Source organism: Ictidomys tridecemlineatus, chromosome 1 (genome assembly GCF_052094955.1).
Source record: "Ictidomys tridecemlineatus isolate mIctTri1 chromosome 1, mIctTri1.hap1, whole genome shotgun sequence".
In the NCBI taxonomy this organism is placed as follows: Eukaryota; Metazoa; Chordata; class Mammalia; order Rodentia; family Sciuridae; genus Ictidomys; species Ictidomys tridecemlineatus.
Window position 1 is genome coordinate 68,930,888 of NC_135477.1, and position 15,203 is coordinate 68,946,090.

The 15,203-nt window shown below is 35.4% G+C and overlaps 1 protein-coding gene across 2 annotated transcripts in view; it reads right to left on the minus strand.

Annotated features, from left to right (window-relative positions):
- Asah2 (N-acylsphingosine amidohydrolase 2) overlaps positions 1-15,203 on the minus strand; it is an 87,238-nt gene that overhangs the window by 23,789 nt on the left and 48,246 nt on the right. For both annotated transcript variants that reach the window (XM_078042051.1, XM_078042049.1), the window contains exons 9-10: positions 5,722-5,842; positions 4,002-4,127 (exon numbers count right to left, since the gene is read on the minus strand). In XM_078042051.1, coding sequence (XP_077898177.1) covers positions 4,002-4,127; positions 5,722-5,842 — 247 coding nt within the window. The remainder of the gene's footprint in view (positions 1-4,001; positions 4,128-5,721; positions 5,843-15,203) is intronic.

Consider the following 15,203-nt stretch of genomic DNA (forward strand, 5'->3'; position numbering starts at 1 on the left):
ATAGTACAATGCTTTTAATTCTTCAGGAGAAATTCTGAGAAGTGGTATAGCTGCGTCATATAGTGGATCCATTCCTAGCCTTTGAGGAGCCTCCAGACTGATTACCCGTAGTGGTGGTACTAATTTGCAATCCCATCAATAGTGCAAAAGTGTTCCTTTGTCTCCACATCCTCTCCAGCATTTATTATTACTTGTCTTCTTGATGACTAACATTCTTACTGGCAGGAGATGAAATTTTAGTGTAGTTTTGATTTTCATTTCCCTAATTGCTAATGATGTTGAACATTTTTTCATATTTTTGTTAGCCATTTGTATTTCTTCTTTTAAGAAGTATTGTTTTAATTTATTTGTGCATTTATTAATTGGGTTATCTCATTTTTGGTGTAAAGTTTTTTGAGTTCTTTATATATTCTAACTATTAATCATCTGTCAGAAGAGTAGCTAGCCAAGATTTTCTCCCATTCTGTAGGTTCTCTCTTCATTTTCCTAATGGTTTCCTTTGCTGTGCAGAAAGTTTTAAATTTATTTCCATCTCTAAGAAACTCATTGCTTGTGCCTAAATACTGAAGCGTTGATCCTACGTTTTATTCTAGGAGTTGGGTAGTTTCTGATCTAATTCCTAAGTCTTTGATCCATTTTAAGTTGATTTTTCTTCAGGATGAGAGATAAAGTTTATACCCTATTTCTTATATCAGAAAATTTTGAGATTGAGCAGATACTTAAATAAAAATAAAATCTAGAAAATACTAAAATATATGTTATAAGGAAAATGTGGTATATATACAATGGAATATTAGTCAGAAAATAATCAAGTCATATATATATATATATATATATATATATATATATATATATATATTTGTGTATATACTCTGAGAATATGGAAGAACCTTCAAAAACTAATAAATAAAAGGTTTAGTAAATTTGATGACTTAAAAAATTATAAATGTTGTTTTGGAATGGGGGAATATAAGCAAAGCTAAAACACAACTGATAAACTGAAGAGAAAATTTATGCTGTTTGTGACAAATATATTAAGACTTTAGTATATTAGAAGCTTTAAAATATCAGTAAAAACAAAATGCTCCTCATAAATCTAAAGGGATAAAATCATCATACTAGATTCTTGCACTCCCATATTTACGCAGCACTATTCACAATAGGTAAGGTATGGAATCAACCACGATGTCCATCAATGGATGAATGGAAAAGGAAAATGTGGTATATACACAATGGAATATTAGTCATAAAATAATCAAATCCTATAATTTGCAGGAATGTGGAGGAAACTGGAGGTCATTCATTATGTTAAGTGAAATAATCCAACAAAGAAAGACAAAGACCACATGTTCTCACTCGTTTGTGGCAACTAAAAAGTCAGTCTCATAGAATGGAGACCAGGAAGGTTGGGGAGTAGGATAAGGGGCAGCAAAACACAGGTAGATTGAAGGAATTAGCTATTTTTTCCCAAACACAGAGGGGTAAGTATTGGTCTAAACAATTTATGATATATTTCAAGTAACTATAAGAATACAAAATTCCCAACACATAAAAACGATGAATGTTTGAGGAAATGGAAGTGCTTATTACCCTGATGGATTATTGCACATTTTATACATGTACTGACATTATAATATACCCTATGAAAATGTAAAAATATTATGTCTTGCTGGGCATGGTGATTCACACCTGTAATCCCAGCAGCTGGGGAGGCTGAGGCAGGAGGATTGCAAGTTCAAAGCCAGCCCCAGCAAAAGTAAGGTGCCAAGCAACTCAGTGAGACTCTGTCTCTAAATAAAATACAAAATAGGGCTGGAGATGTGGCTCAGTGGTCGAGTGCCCCTGAGTTTTATCCCCAGTTGAAAAAAAATATATGTCTCAATTTTTAGAAAAAGGAAAAGAAAATATACCCTTATAAATACCTTTTCATTCATCCATATTGAGTTGATTTCTCTTACTTGAAGTAAAAAAATATCCTAGTGAATACACCATGGAATACATATGAAATAAGTAATTCCCATACACACACAGAAATATGAATGGCCCTTAAATATTAAAATATGTTTAACCTCATAAATAATGAAATGGAAATGGAAACTACAAAGAGATAACTCTGCATACTATATTGCCAAAGATTACAAGACCTTTGGTGAGGGTTTGGGGACTCAGCACTCATACATGGTTGGTGGAAAATCATGGAGGGAGCAGTTGGACAATATGGAGCATGTGGTAGGTATACTGTTTCTTTGACAGCAAACTCACTTTTAAGAATTTGTCCTAAGCTGAGATTCATGTACCTGTGAAAACAAGTATGAAAAGGAGGGTGATGTTTATATGAAGAGAAAAAAAAAAGAAGAAAGCATCTGTGCAGGAAGGGAAGAGGGAAGGAAAAAACCCATCCGTAAAGGGAGAGTGAACTATATTCTAGAACTCAAAGCTATAAAGTCAGCCTAGCAGTGTTACTTAGAGCATATCATTTACAGAATATTTATTGAAAATAAAGAGGCTGGTCATAGAATATTATTAGAGCATGATTCCATGTATGTAAAAATCACACATGCATTTGTCATGGAGAGATAAAAGGCTGTCTAGAAATTATTCCTGGATGTGAGGGAAGCCAATCCAACACTTGATCAGACAGAAAAAGAATTCAAGGGCGGGAGTGAGGGGCATAAAAGGTCCTGTAAGTTTTTTAGATTACAGAAGTAAAATATGCTCCTTTTAGAAAAAAGTATAAACATGCATAAGTTGGAGAAGAACCACCCTAATAGTGCCAAAAAGAAAACCACTGTTAATGATTCAGAATGTTTCATTTTGTCTTTTTTCTACAACACATTCGTTTTGAAAAACTGCAATTATACTAAATATGCACTATTAAATCCTGATTTTCTTACTCAACATTGAGTAGTCTTTTCCCACATTATTCAATATTTCAACAGATGACATTAAATTGATGCACAATAGTCTATAGCAAGCAAGTAGAACTTATTTAACTATTTTACTTACAAATTTTGGAATTTAACAAGTAATCTTAAAACTTATTATAAATTAATAATGTGTGAAAATTTTGCAAATGAAGAGTAGCAAAAAAAAGTTTCTATATGAAAACAGTAGTACATAGTACAATTGCTAAAACGATATTGCTTATTGGGTATGGCTGACTAAAATAGAATAAATAGCCCCAAAATAGTGTATAAAACAAAGATAGTATCACAGGTGAAATGTTTTGCAACATAAAGAATAAGAACCCAGAAATGAGCAACTGATGCTCTTGTCAAACATACAAGCAGATCTAAATGAACTCTGGAGGGAAGCAGTTAAATAAATGATGATATATAACTTTGTGGTCTTTCAAATTTTTCACACAGATCAGGATGCAGATGTAAAAAAGATTTCTAAAGCAAATTATGTTAAAAATTCAAGTCCTAGATCAATAAAAAAAATCCATAAATAAGTGAAAAATCTTTGTTTATGAATGCTTAGATAAACACATAAGGGAGAGTTGTAAGAATAATAAATTCTCAGAAGGAAAGGGGGTAAATAGAGACTTTCAATTTTTACTACTCTCTGTGTGTTCACGTTATTTGAATTTTTATGGCAAGTTTTTTATTGTGATATTAAAAGAAATAGATACATTTTGATATTATATTTTTTAAAAACTATAGATTTATAATTAGTGAAAAATGTCACAGGAGGCAACTTTTGGTACAAACTTAAAACTTCAGAAATGCCAAAGCAAAACGTTTTAGACAGCCCAAATTTGAGGAAGGACACTTAATCTCTGACAGTTAACTTAACAGTCAATCAAATGGATTCTGTAACTTTATCCACTAAAACTTTAGTGAGTTTGGACAGGTGCTTTAAAAAAAAGAGTAAGCACTTGAGTTAAACAGGCCAGTGCACCCCTAAGAACAACATATTTGTAAATTAATGATGAATGTTTAAATATGAAGTGCACATGAAATGTAGAAACAAAGATTTCATGAGCCCTAATTACTTACCCCACCAATAGGACAGGTACTATAAGCATTTTCACAAGACTCTCCTGTATTGAGGCAATGCGGGCCAAGAATGTTGGAGGACACATCTCCTAGGTTTGATGAAGCAAAGGCTGCTACAAATGGTCCCTGCAGAAAAAATTACTCCATTATCTTTTATTCTTTCTTACTTCCTATAATGACTTCCATTAAAGATGCATTCAATCTACTCTAGTAAACTATTCAAAATCATTTGCTGACAATAAAAAGAGAATGTACAATATTGTGAGGTCATTTTTCACTTCTGAAAATATTCACATTGCAGTCAGTATACATATTGCTACTGAAAATATTCCAGTTATCACAGAGTCATTGCAAGGAGGATTGAGTTTCAAATTTATGCCTCAAATAGAAATATTGAGACAAGAAAACACAGTAACAACAATGAAATGTGGACCTATCAATCCAGTGTCTAGTGTTTCCTCTGGAGCTCAGGGATACATTTACCCTTTTTAAAAATGTTGTATTGGCAAAAAAGCAAAGAGCAACTGCAGATTTCTCTATTGTAAAACTGAACCAAAACATACCATCCAGCATCCAGACTTGCCCTCTGTGAATCCTGCCTCTAATCAGCCTTAACCCAACTGGTCTACCATTCCATGTCCTTAAATGTTAATTTTTTCTTAGAGAAAGTAATAACTAAGCATCGGAAATCACATGTCTTTTTTGATACTCAAAGGACAATTTATGTCCAAGTGCCTAACACTCAGGCAATGATTATAAATGGGAACCTCTTTTCGTTTCTCTAAAACGGATGCTAAAATAAGAAAAGAGTTTTCCAATAAATGAGATAAAACATCAGACTGAATGCTAGTGGGGTTACTATATTTATAACAGAACATTCATTCTACCTGAAGTCCCAGGAATCTATTCCATTCTATATTCCTCTACATTTGGTGTTTGTATGCCGTGGTAAGGTAGAACAGGGTCTCTCCTCCCACTTTGTAGTTACTAATTTGCCCACAGATGAAGAGTTCCTGTAGTACATGGATTGGCTTCATGGCGCCTCCAAGTCTGATCTGCTCACTCAGTGAGTTCCAAAGCTACCAAACAAGTCTGACGGATTACAGTTGTCTCTACCCTGTCTCTAGGCCTTCTTTTAGGAAAATGAAAGGAATACCATTCCGAGGAAAGTCTGGACCAGTGAAAAGGACTTATCACCTACCCTTTTTCAGGATTCTTTCACCATTAATAAGGTGCTTAATACTTTTATGGCTCTGAAAACAAAGTTAACATCAACATAGCTTATCATGTTTCCACCTAGGTCAAAAACTATTACGCAGGGGCTGGGGTTGTGGCTCAATGGTAGAGCACTCACCTAGCAAGGGTGAGGCACTGGGTTCAATCCTCAACACTCATAAAAAAATGAAGGTATTGTGTCCATCTGCAACTTTAAAAAAATTCTTTAAAAAAGCTATTATGTATTATAAAAATGACTTATTCTTCATTATGCAACTGATTGTAACTTTATAAGTAATATCTAGCCACAAAGACCAAATAGTTTATTCATCATTTTAAATTTTTCTTTCCCTCTTAAGGAGAACTGCAAATTCTTTCTATCCAATCTTATGTGTGATCCATGATGACACTTTATCCTAGAAATATGAATCAGCTATTCTAACCATTGCATGAATGACAACACCTGACAAATGTAGGAGAAATTTTCAATGACATAAATTCTCACCTGTCCAGGGAGATATCCTTTGTTCTTCTCTTGCTCAAAAAGGTAAGATGCATACCCCATATTGTCACTATTTACAAGATGGTTGCTGTTGTTCATGCTGACAGGGTGAATGGCAAACCAGCTGGAAGAGAACAAGAAGCCCCGAGTTAATCAAGAAAACCCAAGAACTGAAACCAAAACTGAGGACTGAGACCTTCAGTTTTCTCCAGAAAGAAAATGTATTTTAAATGTGAAGCTTTTCACGGTTAGATTGGACTGGGATTGTGGCTCAGTGGTAGGGCTCTTGCCTGGCATGTATGAGGCCCTGGGTTTGATCCTCACATCTAGATAAAGAATAAAGTAAAAATTCCATTGGCAAACTAAAAAATAATTTTAAAAAAAATAGATTGAAAATGAACCTAATTACAAATAATGTGCTTGATAAATCTGATCATTTACTTAAATTAAAAATACAGAATGTTATTTTTGTGCACTATCATCATCATCATCATCATTATCATCATCAACAACATCATCAGCTGTACCAGGGCTGGCCAGTTACCAGATGGCATTTCTAAACAATTATAGAGGTGTAGACTTTGTCCTTCAGGACAGGCACAAAGATGATAACTATTCAAATCAATCCTGTCCAATTCAATAGACTTGTCCTGAGGGACAGCTGTATGTCAAACACAGAATAAATGGTGGTGTGCTCTCAGAAGCTCACAGAAGACAGAGATGTGAATGAATGGCCTTAATACAGTGTGACAAATGGTAAAAATAAAATAGACATAAAGTATTCAGAGACCACAGATGACTAGCAATTAATTCTTAAGGGCATTACAGAGAGAAGAATCAGCAATGTAAATCCATGGAGGCGTGAAAGAGGATGTTATGCATAATTCAGCATATCCTTATGCATAGTAATAGCTTGAGTGCAGAGATATATAGTTTACAAATTAATTTCACATCTGTTAGTTTCTTTAAGCTCCCCAGCTACCCTGATAGGCTGTTTTACCTCCATCTGCATGGTTGACTCAGAGATACAAAATGATGATCCCCTTTTCATGGAGGGAATATGACTCAAATCAGGGTCTATAAGCCTTTGTCCAATAGCTTTTGTAAGATCAAACCACCACATAGGTGAAAAAAATATTTACAGAAGAGAAGACAATAAAACAGATGAACTAGAATGCTTAAGATGAGAAAGATTCCAAATCATGAAGTTTTGGGTTAATTTAGAATTTTTTTCTATATAAGGTCTCACTCTGTTGCCCTGTCTGACTTCAAATACCTGGGCTCAAGTGATCCTCCTGCCTCAGCCTCTTGAGTAGCCGAGACAAGATTTTAAATTTTTAAATTATTCAACAAGTAAACAGCATGGAAACAAGAAAAAAATTGAGAATTGCTGCGTATTAGAAAACTTAATATACATACCAAAAAAATGTAGGTTTGAATTCAGATTAAAAAAAAAAACACTTGATATAATCAGGAATAACTGAATGCAAACAGGGTATTAGATCCTTTTAAGAAGTTATTTTTAATTTTGTTGGTTGTGATAATGATTTGTAGTTATACATTTTTTTCTAAAAAATAAATCTTTATCTGAAAGAGATATTTACTAAAATATTTGAATGAAATAAATATATGATATTTGATATTTTTTAAATAGCAAAATGAACAAAAAGGGAGAGGAGGAATGGAACAGAATGGCAGAGCACTGTCAAGTTATATCCAAGCGTTGATAGCTACATGGAGAATCATTACCCTAATTCGATCTAAATTGGTACATATTGAAATTTTCCATAACAGTTTTTTATTTCATGTTGGCATCCATCCCAAAAGCACAATGTCAGGCCGAATCACCAGTCCATAAGCTGAATTAGGTCTCTGTATTGACTATTTGCCACTGTACAAAGAGAAGTTTAGGCTGGAGATCATCTAAGCTCATCCTCTAGAAGTTAATTGCAAGGTTTTTTTGTATTTCAGAAAACCCCTCTCTTTGTTTTCTTTGTGTGGGGGGAGGGTGTCTCTTTCTCTTAAAACTGTAATGTCAAAATAAAATTCTAATAAACTCTTTACCAGTTAGTGGACTTTGGTTTTTGTTGTTGTTTGTTTGTTTTTAATTTTGCTCTGTTTAGTTTGGAAAGAAAAATGTGGTAATGGCCTTGGCAGTTTAATGCTCCCTGACTGAAATATTTCAATCTGATCTGATCACATTGAAGTCAGCCAAATTCAGCCCATTACAATCAAAGGACACTGCAAAACAATTCTTCCAACATTGGCTATTATTTAGCGCATATTAGGCAAAGACTTTTAAATAAAAGTCTCATTTTATTCTCACAAGAAGCTTTTGAAGCAACTTAGGAGGAGAAGGCAGAAGAATCTCAAGTTCAAAGTCAGCCTTGGCAACTTGGTGAGACCCTGTCTCAAAATTTTAAAAAATGGCTGGGATGTGGCTTAGTGGTAGAGTATCACTGGGTTCAATGACCAGTACCACAAGGAAAAAAAGAACCTCTTGAATCAGGTACTTTCATTATTCTCATTTTATAATGAAGGAAACTTAGTCTCAGAGTAGGGAAGTAACCTGACCAAGGCCACAGGGTCATTAAGTTGAGAAACAGGGCTATGAATCCAGGTTTGTCAGACTATACATAAGGTCTTATTCACTATGGGATACTGGTTCTGTTCCTTCCCTTTATTCACTTGTTCATTCTATACAAGTTAACCTTGACTCTGTGCCAGGCACTAGGAATGTAAGGATGAATGAGACATCATCTTGCCTTTGAGAAATGCTTGACAAAGGATGTGACATTCCAGTCAGTCTGAAAGCATGAATAGGAACTTGTCAAAGGACTCATTACAGATGTATTCCTAACAAAGTAAATAAAGTCTGCAAAGGCACAGAGCTGGGAAAAGTGTGGTGTGTTCAGAGATTGAGTAGATAGGGTGGCCAGAGCAGAATGGATACCATCAAGGAACCGTGGCAGTTGTATTGTCATTCAGCCAGCATGAACTTATTGAAAGCCGGGAGTGGAACAGGCATTGTGTTAAACCCCAAGGAACTCAGAATCAGTGCTGTTCTCTATCAGCAAGAAAGTTAAAACTGTCCACGAAGTATCTGTGGAGGAAGCAAATGCTAAGTAAATTTTAGTCTAGTAGTTAGATTACAAATGACTTCCTATTTATTTCAGGACTGAGAAAGTCGACTGAAGGTTCTCTCTACAGAAATGCAAAAACATGTATCCCCTCCCCCCCAAAAAAAGTTATTCTTATTGCAGGAAAGGAAAATGTTGTATATTTTTCTCCTCTTTCTTTTGAAATATGTTGTTTAAATATCAGGCATGCCACTGCAATGAAGTACTATGGTAACTGATGAATATTTATTTGAAAAACACAAAGAGGGGGTCATTTAATTTTAAAAGGACACACTTACAATTTATTTTATCTGCTAAAAAAAATACTCTTCAAAGCAAAGTTCAAAGGAAAGGAAGAAAGGCTTAGTTAGTTTCAGAAGGTGTTTGAATACAGATCTAAGAGGATGAACATGTCCCAAATAATAAACATTTTTAAATTATGATGATGTCACACCTAGGTGGAAAATGGGATACAGGCCTCTATCTCAACCAACATAATACAATCAAGAGTACTGAGGAAAGTCAAAGGATTGGAGATTTTATCTTAGTTTGTAGCAAAATCAGTTAAAATTCTTGGATCTTTATTCTTAAGACTGAAAAATAACAAATTTCAACCATATTTTATGAATCAGTAAGCAGCCTATTAATATATGTTTTGGTTGTACATGCCCGCAATTTCAGCATCTCAGGAGGCTAAGGAAGAACAACCACAAGTTCAAGACCAGTCTCGGTAATTTAGTAAGGCCCTAAGAAACTTAATGAGACCCTGTTTAAAATTTGGGGCTGGGGCTGGGGCTGGGGCTCAGTGGTAGAGCATTTGCCTAACAATGAGGCACTAGGGTCAATCCTCAGCACCACATAAATAAATAAAATAAAGGTTAAAATATATATAATATGTATATGTAACATATATAAATATACACATATTTATATTATATATAATATATATTTTTCAATATATAAATATATTATGATCTGGCTCTGAAATGTGCCCAAAGCTCATAGGTTGAAGGCTTGGCCCACATTGCAGCAGTATTCAGAACTGGTGCCTTTGGGAGATGACTGAATTCTGAGGGCTCTGACCTTATCCTTGGACTCACTCATTGATAGATTCATAACTTAATGGGTTCTTGGGAGATGGTGGACATTTGAGGAGGTGGAGCCTGCTTGGAGGAAGTAGATCCTTGAGGGCATGTCCATGAGTATACCTTTCTCTTTTGCTTCCTAACCACCATGAGGTGAGCATCTTATTCCAGTACATGCGTCTTGCCAAGTTGTTCTGTCTTCCCACAGGCCCAGAAAAAAAAACAGAGCCAAGTGACCACAGACTAAACCCTCTGGAATCCTAAGTGAATCTTTTCTCCTTTAAGTTGATTTTCTGAGGCATTTTGACACAGCAATTAAACGCCAACTAGCACAATATAGAATAATGATGTTTTTCTCTTGTGTGAATGAGGCATTTAGAGAAAAAGATCTCTAGAACCTCTTTCAATTCAGACATTGTATGTTTTCTACTGTAGAACAGAAAATAAAAGTACCATAAAAATTCATAAACTGATAGAACCTCAGTGGAAGTCAAGTTTCAGTCTCTCAGACTTGGACCCCCAGGTCCAGTATGTAGGTTGCACTGTATAAAAAGGTGGTTGGCAGGAAGGCGGAGCAGGGGTTAAATCCAGCCCCTGCACAGCTCACCAAGCCAGGAACCTCTGTCAGCCCAGAAAAGAATATGACTGTAAGATGTACACCCAGGGGCCTAAGTGGTGTTATCTGTGACCTTCTGTAAACTAAATAGGAAAACAGAATTTTGTGCAACCATTCAAAGGTTGCGTTCATGACAATTCATGGTAATATACAAGCTCTTTGGGTAAATACAATATAGGAGGCCATAGTGGGTAGAACAGTTCCCCCCAAAATTTATATTTACTTAGAACTTCAGAGTGTGGCTTATTTTGGAAGATCTTTATAGATATAATCAAGGTCTTAGTCTTAGATTGACTAAGTCCATACTGACTTAGTACAGTCTCTAATCCGATGACTGATAGTCTTATAACAAGAAGGAAAAAACCCAGGCACCCAAAGAAGAAAGTGATATGACAATAAACGCAGAGATTGAAGTAATGTATCTATAAGGCGAGGAAGCCAAGAATTGATGGTAACCACTAGAAGTGGAGAGAGAGAGACAAGGGACAAGTTGTTCCTCAGAACCTCTGGAAGGAACCAACTCTGTGAATGCCTTAATTTTGGACTTTGGGCCTCCAGATCTGTGAGACAATACATTCCTGTTGTTTTGAGTCACCCAGTCTGTCATAACATGTGGCTTCCCTTGGAAACTGATACAGAGGTCATGTACTACAGTTCCCAGGCAGACCAGTTCTGGAGTCAGGTACAAACTACTTAACTTAATGGAATTTCCAATGTTCCTGTCTGTAACATAATGATAATAGTAGTAGCCACTTCACAATATTCGATACTTAAAAGAAGTAGCATAAGTAAAGCGCTTAGCACAAATACGGTCTTATACTAAGAATGAAATAAACGTTCATGATGATGATGTTGACAATGCTGATACTGCTACTGCTGTGCTACAAATGATGATGATGATAAGGAAGGGCACAAAACTCTGAGCATAAATACATACAGCATTCATAAGACTGAGAAAATCCTCCAATATATGGTATATGGGTGTGTGTGCATTTCACACATACTATAGAGCATGAACATGAATAATTATACGAGGACACTCTGCCCTCTTGTGGCAAATACTTGGGTGCTCATGAAACACCCATACGCTCTTCTAGGTCCCAGCCCCACTAGCAGGGTGGGAGCCTGTGAATAGTTCTGGCCAATCCCACATGTGCTGTGCAGAACTACCCCACCTACAGGAGACTTTGCAGGAGCAGAAAATAGGTCTTCATATGTGGGAGTCACTGGAATGAATGAAGACTAAACCTTCTATCTGTCCTGGTTGTTGGCATTCATTGCTTTGATGAACACGCCTCTCTGTCACCTCCCTCACAATCCTCCTCACCCCACCCCACTATAAACTGTTGTGAGGAAAGAGAGGAAAGGGTGTTTCATTGATAATGTTAAACTGTAAGGACTTTGTGGCCCAGCATTCTACCTAAGGGGTAACCTGAATTTTAAACCAGCAGAAGCGATGAATAAAGATTAAACTCTTAGAGAAAGGCAAAGGGGTTCTTCTGCAATTACAGGTAAACCTGGTGGCAGCATCCTGGGCAGATGTCTGCCAGTTCTGTGCCAGAGAAGTGATATACTTTCTCAATTCACACTATTCTTATCTTTCAGAAACACTGAATGAAAAGAGGCCCCTCAAAAATAAAAAATAAATTTTAAAAATGCCCTCTCCGATAAGGATTTTGGAGAAAGATCTTGTTTGGGTGGATTTCATTAAGTTATGTAAATCAAATTTCTTGAGCCCTAACTGGTATGATTAAGTGATCAACAAAACCAAACCAGGAAATAGCTGAGAAGATTTTTTTTTAATTCAAACCAACTAAGAACTGAGGAAATTCAAAGGAAAACATCCTAATTTGGCTTTGTTGAGTCTGTTGCTTGGCAATTATTATAATGTATGATAATACACATGATTGGCAAGAGCCCAGGACATTCTGCTCCTGTTTGCAGTAGGAGTGTAAACCAGAAAAACCTTTCCAGAGGGCTGTTTGGCAGTTTATAGGAAGAGTTTTACAATTTAAACATTCCGTTTGGCTCAGCAATCCCACTTCTAGGAATTTAGCTTAAGGAATCATTGGCAAATATTATTTATTTAAGAATTCTTATCACAATGTATTTTATGATGGAAAAACCTGTAAACAACCTAAATACCCAATGACTGTTGATTGGGCTGAGTATTTTCTAATATCTATGATGAACTACTATATAGAAATTTTTAAATGGTGATTTAAAAAAATACTAACTAGCACTTAAATATATTCATAAGGCGCTAATGAAAAAAATCATCAAACTATATATGCACTAAAATCTCATCTTTTAAATAAAAATTTTGTAAATGTTTAGAAAAAAGTCTAAGGCTATGTAAGAAAATATTAATAGAATAACAAAGAATGGGGAGATAAAGAAAAGTCCAGACATATAAAAATCACAATTTCTGAAAATAGACTCAACTCACTCATTGAAAGATAGCAGAATACAAAATGAATAAATAGAGCTATATGGTATTCATAATTGATAGTCTTAAAACATAAGAACAAAGAAAGGTTGAATGAAAATGACGGGAAAAAAAATAGACATGGCAAATCTAACCTACAAAAAGTTGAGTTAACGATATTTATCTTTCAAATTAAAAAAAATAATTTTTAGATATTCAGAGAGTCACTACAAAACTGAGCAAGCAACTTAAAAACCACACGATTGTCTTAATACATGAAAATAACATTGTTAATATTTTCATAGTATTTTGAAGTTCCAGTGCCCAAAGTGAGTAAAACCAAATAAGCTTCCAATTCTGCAGCAGGACCTTGCAGGCATGCTTAGTTCTTCTTATGAGCTCCACATAGGAAAGAGAACAGATGCAAATTACCTGAATATTAACCACGGATAGTTTGGGGTATAATTTTGGTGTATAATTTTGATTTAATTTTTTTTCCTTTCTACTTTCTATATTTTTTCAAGTTTTTTTTTCAAATGGTGAATACATCTTATTTAAATACCAATAATAATAATAATAATAATAATAATAATAATAATTGGAAAAAATATAACCTTAAAAAAAATAACCTTCAAAATTTCTTCAGGTTAAAACTTTCCAACAGTCAAGTCCAATGTCTTCTGCCAACTGGTTTTTATGGCTTTATTTTCTAAACTTGGGACAATCTAACAAGCCTGATTTATCTCTGTTGTCAGCCAACTGTCATCAACCTTGTCATGAAAAAAGTCCTGACCCAGTACCTCTCCTTACGTGAAAATAGATCAGACATGGGGTGAGAGCTCACTACACACCCGTGGCCTGTGCTCTCCCGGTGAAGCACGTGGGCATGCGGATAAGAGAGGCAGAGCAGGAAGAAGGCGTTAAGCTTCAGATCAACTTACAGGGAAAAAAATATATCAGCGATACAGTGGCAGACAGCAGGGCTTTATAAACCACATTTAATGCAAATAGAGGCATTTATGAAGACAAAGATCAGGTGAGACGGATTTTTAAAGAGGTCAAAAATAGTACTGTGAATGGCAGTCACTAAGTTTTTGACATCTGCAATTTGAATAGGATCAAGTGAACTAAGGGGAGAGTAGACAGGGTAGAGTGGAAGAAGCAGTATAGATGAACATTGTAATTCAAAAAGTCATAGTTATAAAGGGTAGAGGAGATTTAAACACACAGGCACGTCTGAGTTCTGTAAGTCAATATGATTCAAATAAATTAGTGTAATTCCACAAATTTGATTTTTCTGTTTGTACACAAATTATTCAAATAGCTTATACAAACCACTGCCCTGTTATTTTTTTAAATGTCTTGGAAGCGTGCCCTTACAGGATCCCTTTCTTTTTTTATTAATTAATATTTTTATTTATATGTGATGGTGGAATGCATTACAATTCTTATTACACATATAAAGCACAATTTTTCACATCTCTGTTTGAATATAAAGTATGTTCACACCAATTCATGTCCTCATGCATGTACTTTGAATAATGACGTCCATCACATTCCACCATCATTTCTAACCCCATGCCCCCTACCTTCCCTTCCCACCTGGCTGCACTATCTAGAGTTCATCTATTCTTCCTCCCATGCTCCCTCTCACTACTTCACTATAAATCAGCCTCTTTATATCAGAGAAAACATTTGGCATATGATTTTTGGGGATTGGATAACTTCACTTAGCATTATCTTCTCTAACGCCATCCATTTACCTGCAAATGCCATGATTTTATTCTATTTTTTTGCTGAGTGAATATTCCATTGTGTATATATGCCACATTTTCTTCTTCCATTCATCTATTGAAGGGCATCTAGGTTGGTTCCACAGTTTAGCTATTGTGAATTGTGCTGCTATAAACATTGATGTGGCTGTGTCCCTGTAGTATGCTATTTTTAAGTCCTTTGGGTATAGACCAAGGAGAGGGAGAGCTGGGTCAAATGGTGGTTCCCTTTCTGTAAGAATTCAAGGATTAGCAATAAATAAAATAGAAGGCAATTAAGCAATCATTCAAAGACCTGCTGAGACCTTCCCTCTGACTCCAATAAATAGGAACCACATCATACTGATTCTTAGAGAGCTGGCAGAAAGCAAAGAAAGGGAAGAAAAAGAGGAATTCATGCCACTCCCGCAAACTCAAGGGAAGTAAAGCAGGATGCTGGCTGTTCTGTTGCAGCCCAAGCCCATC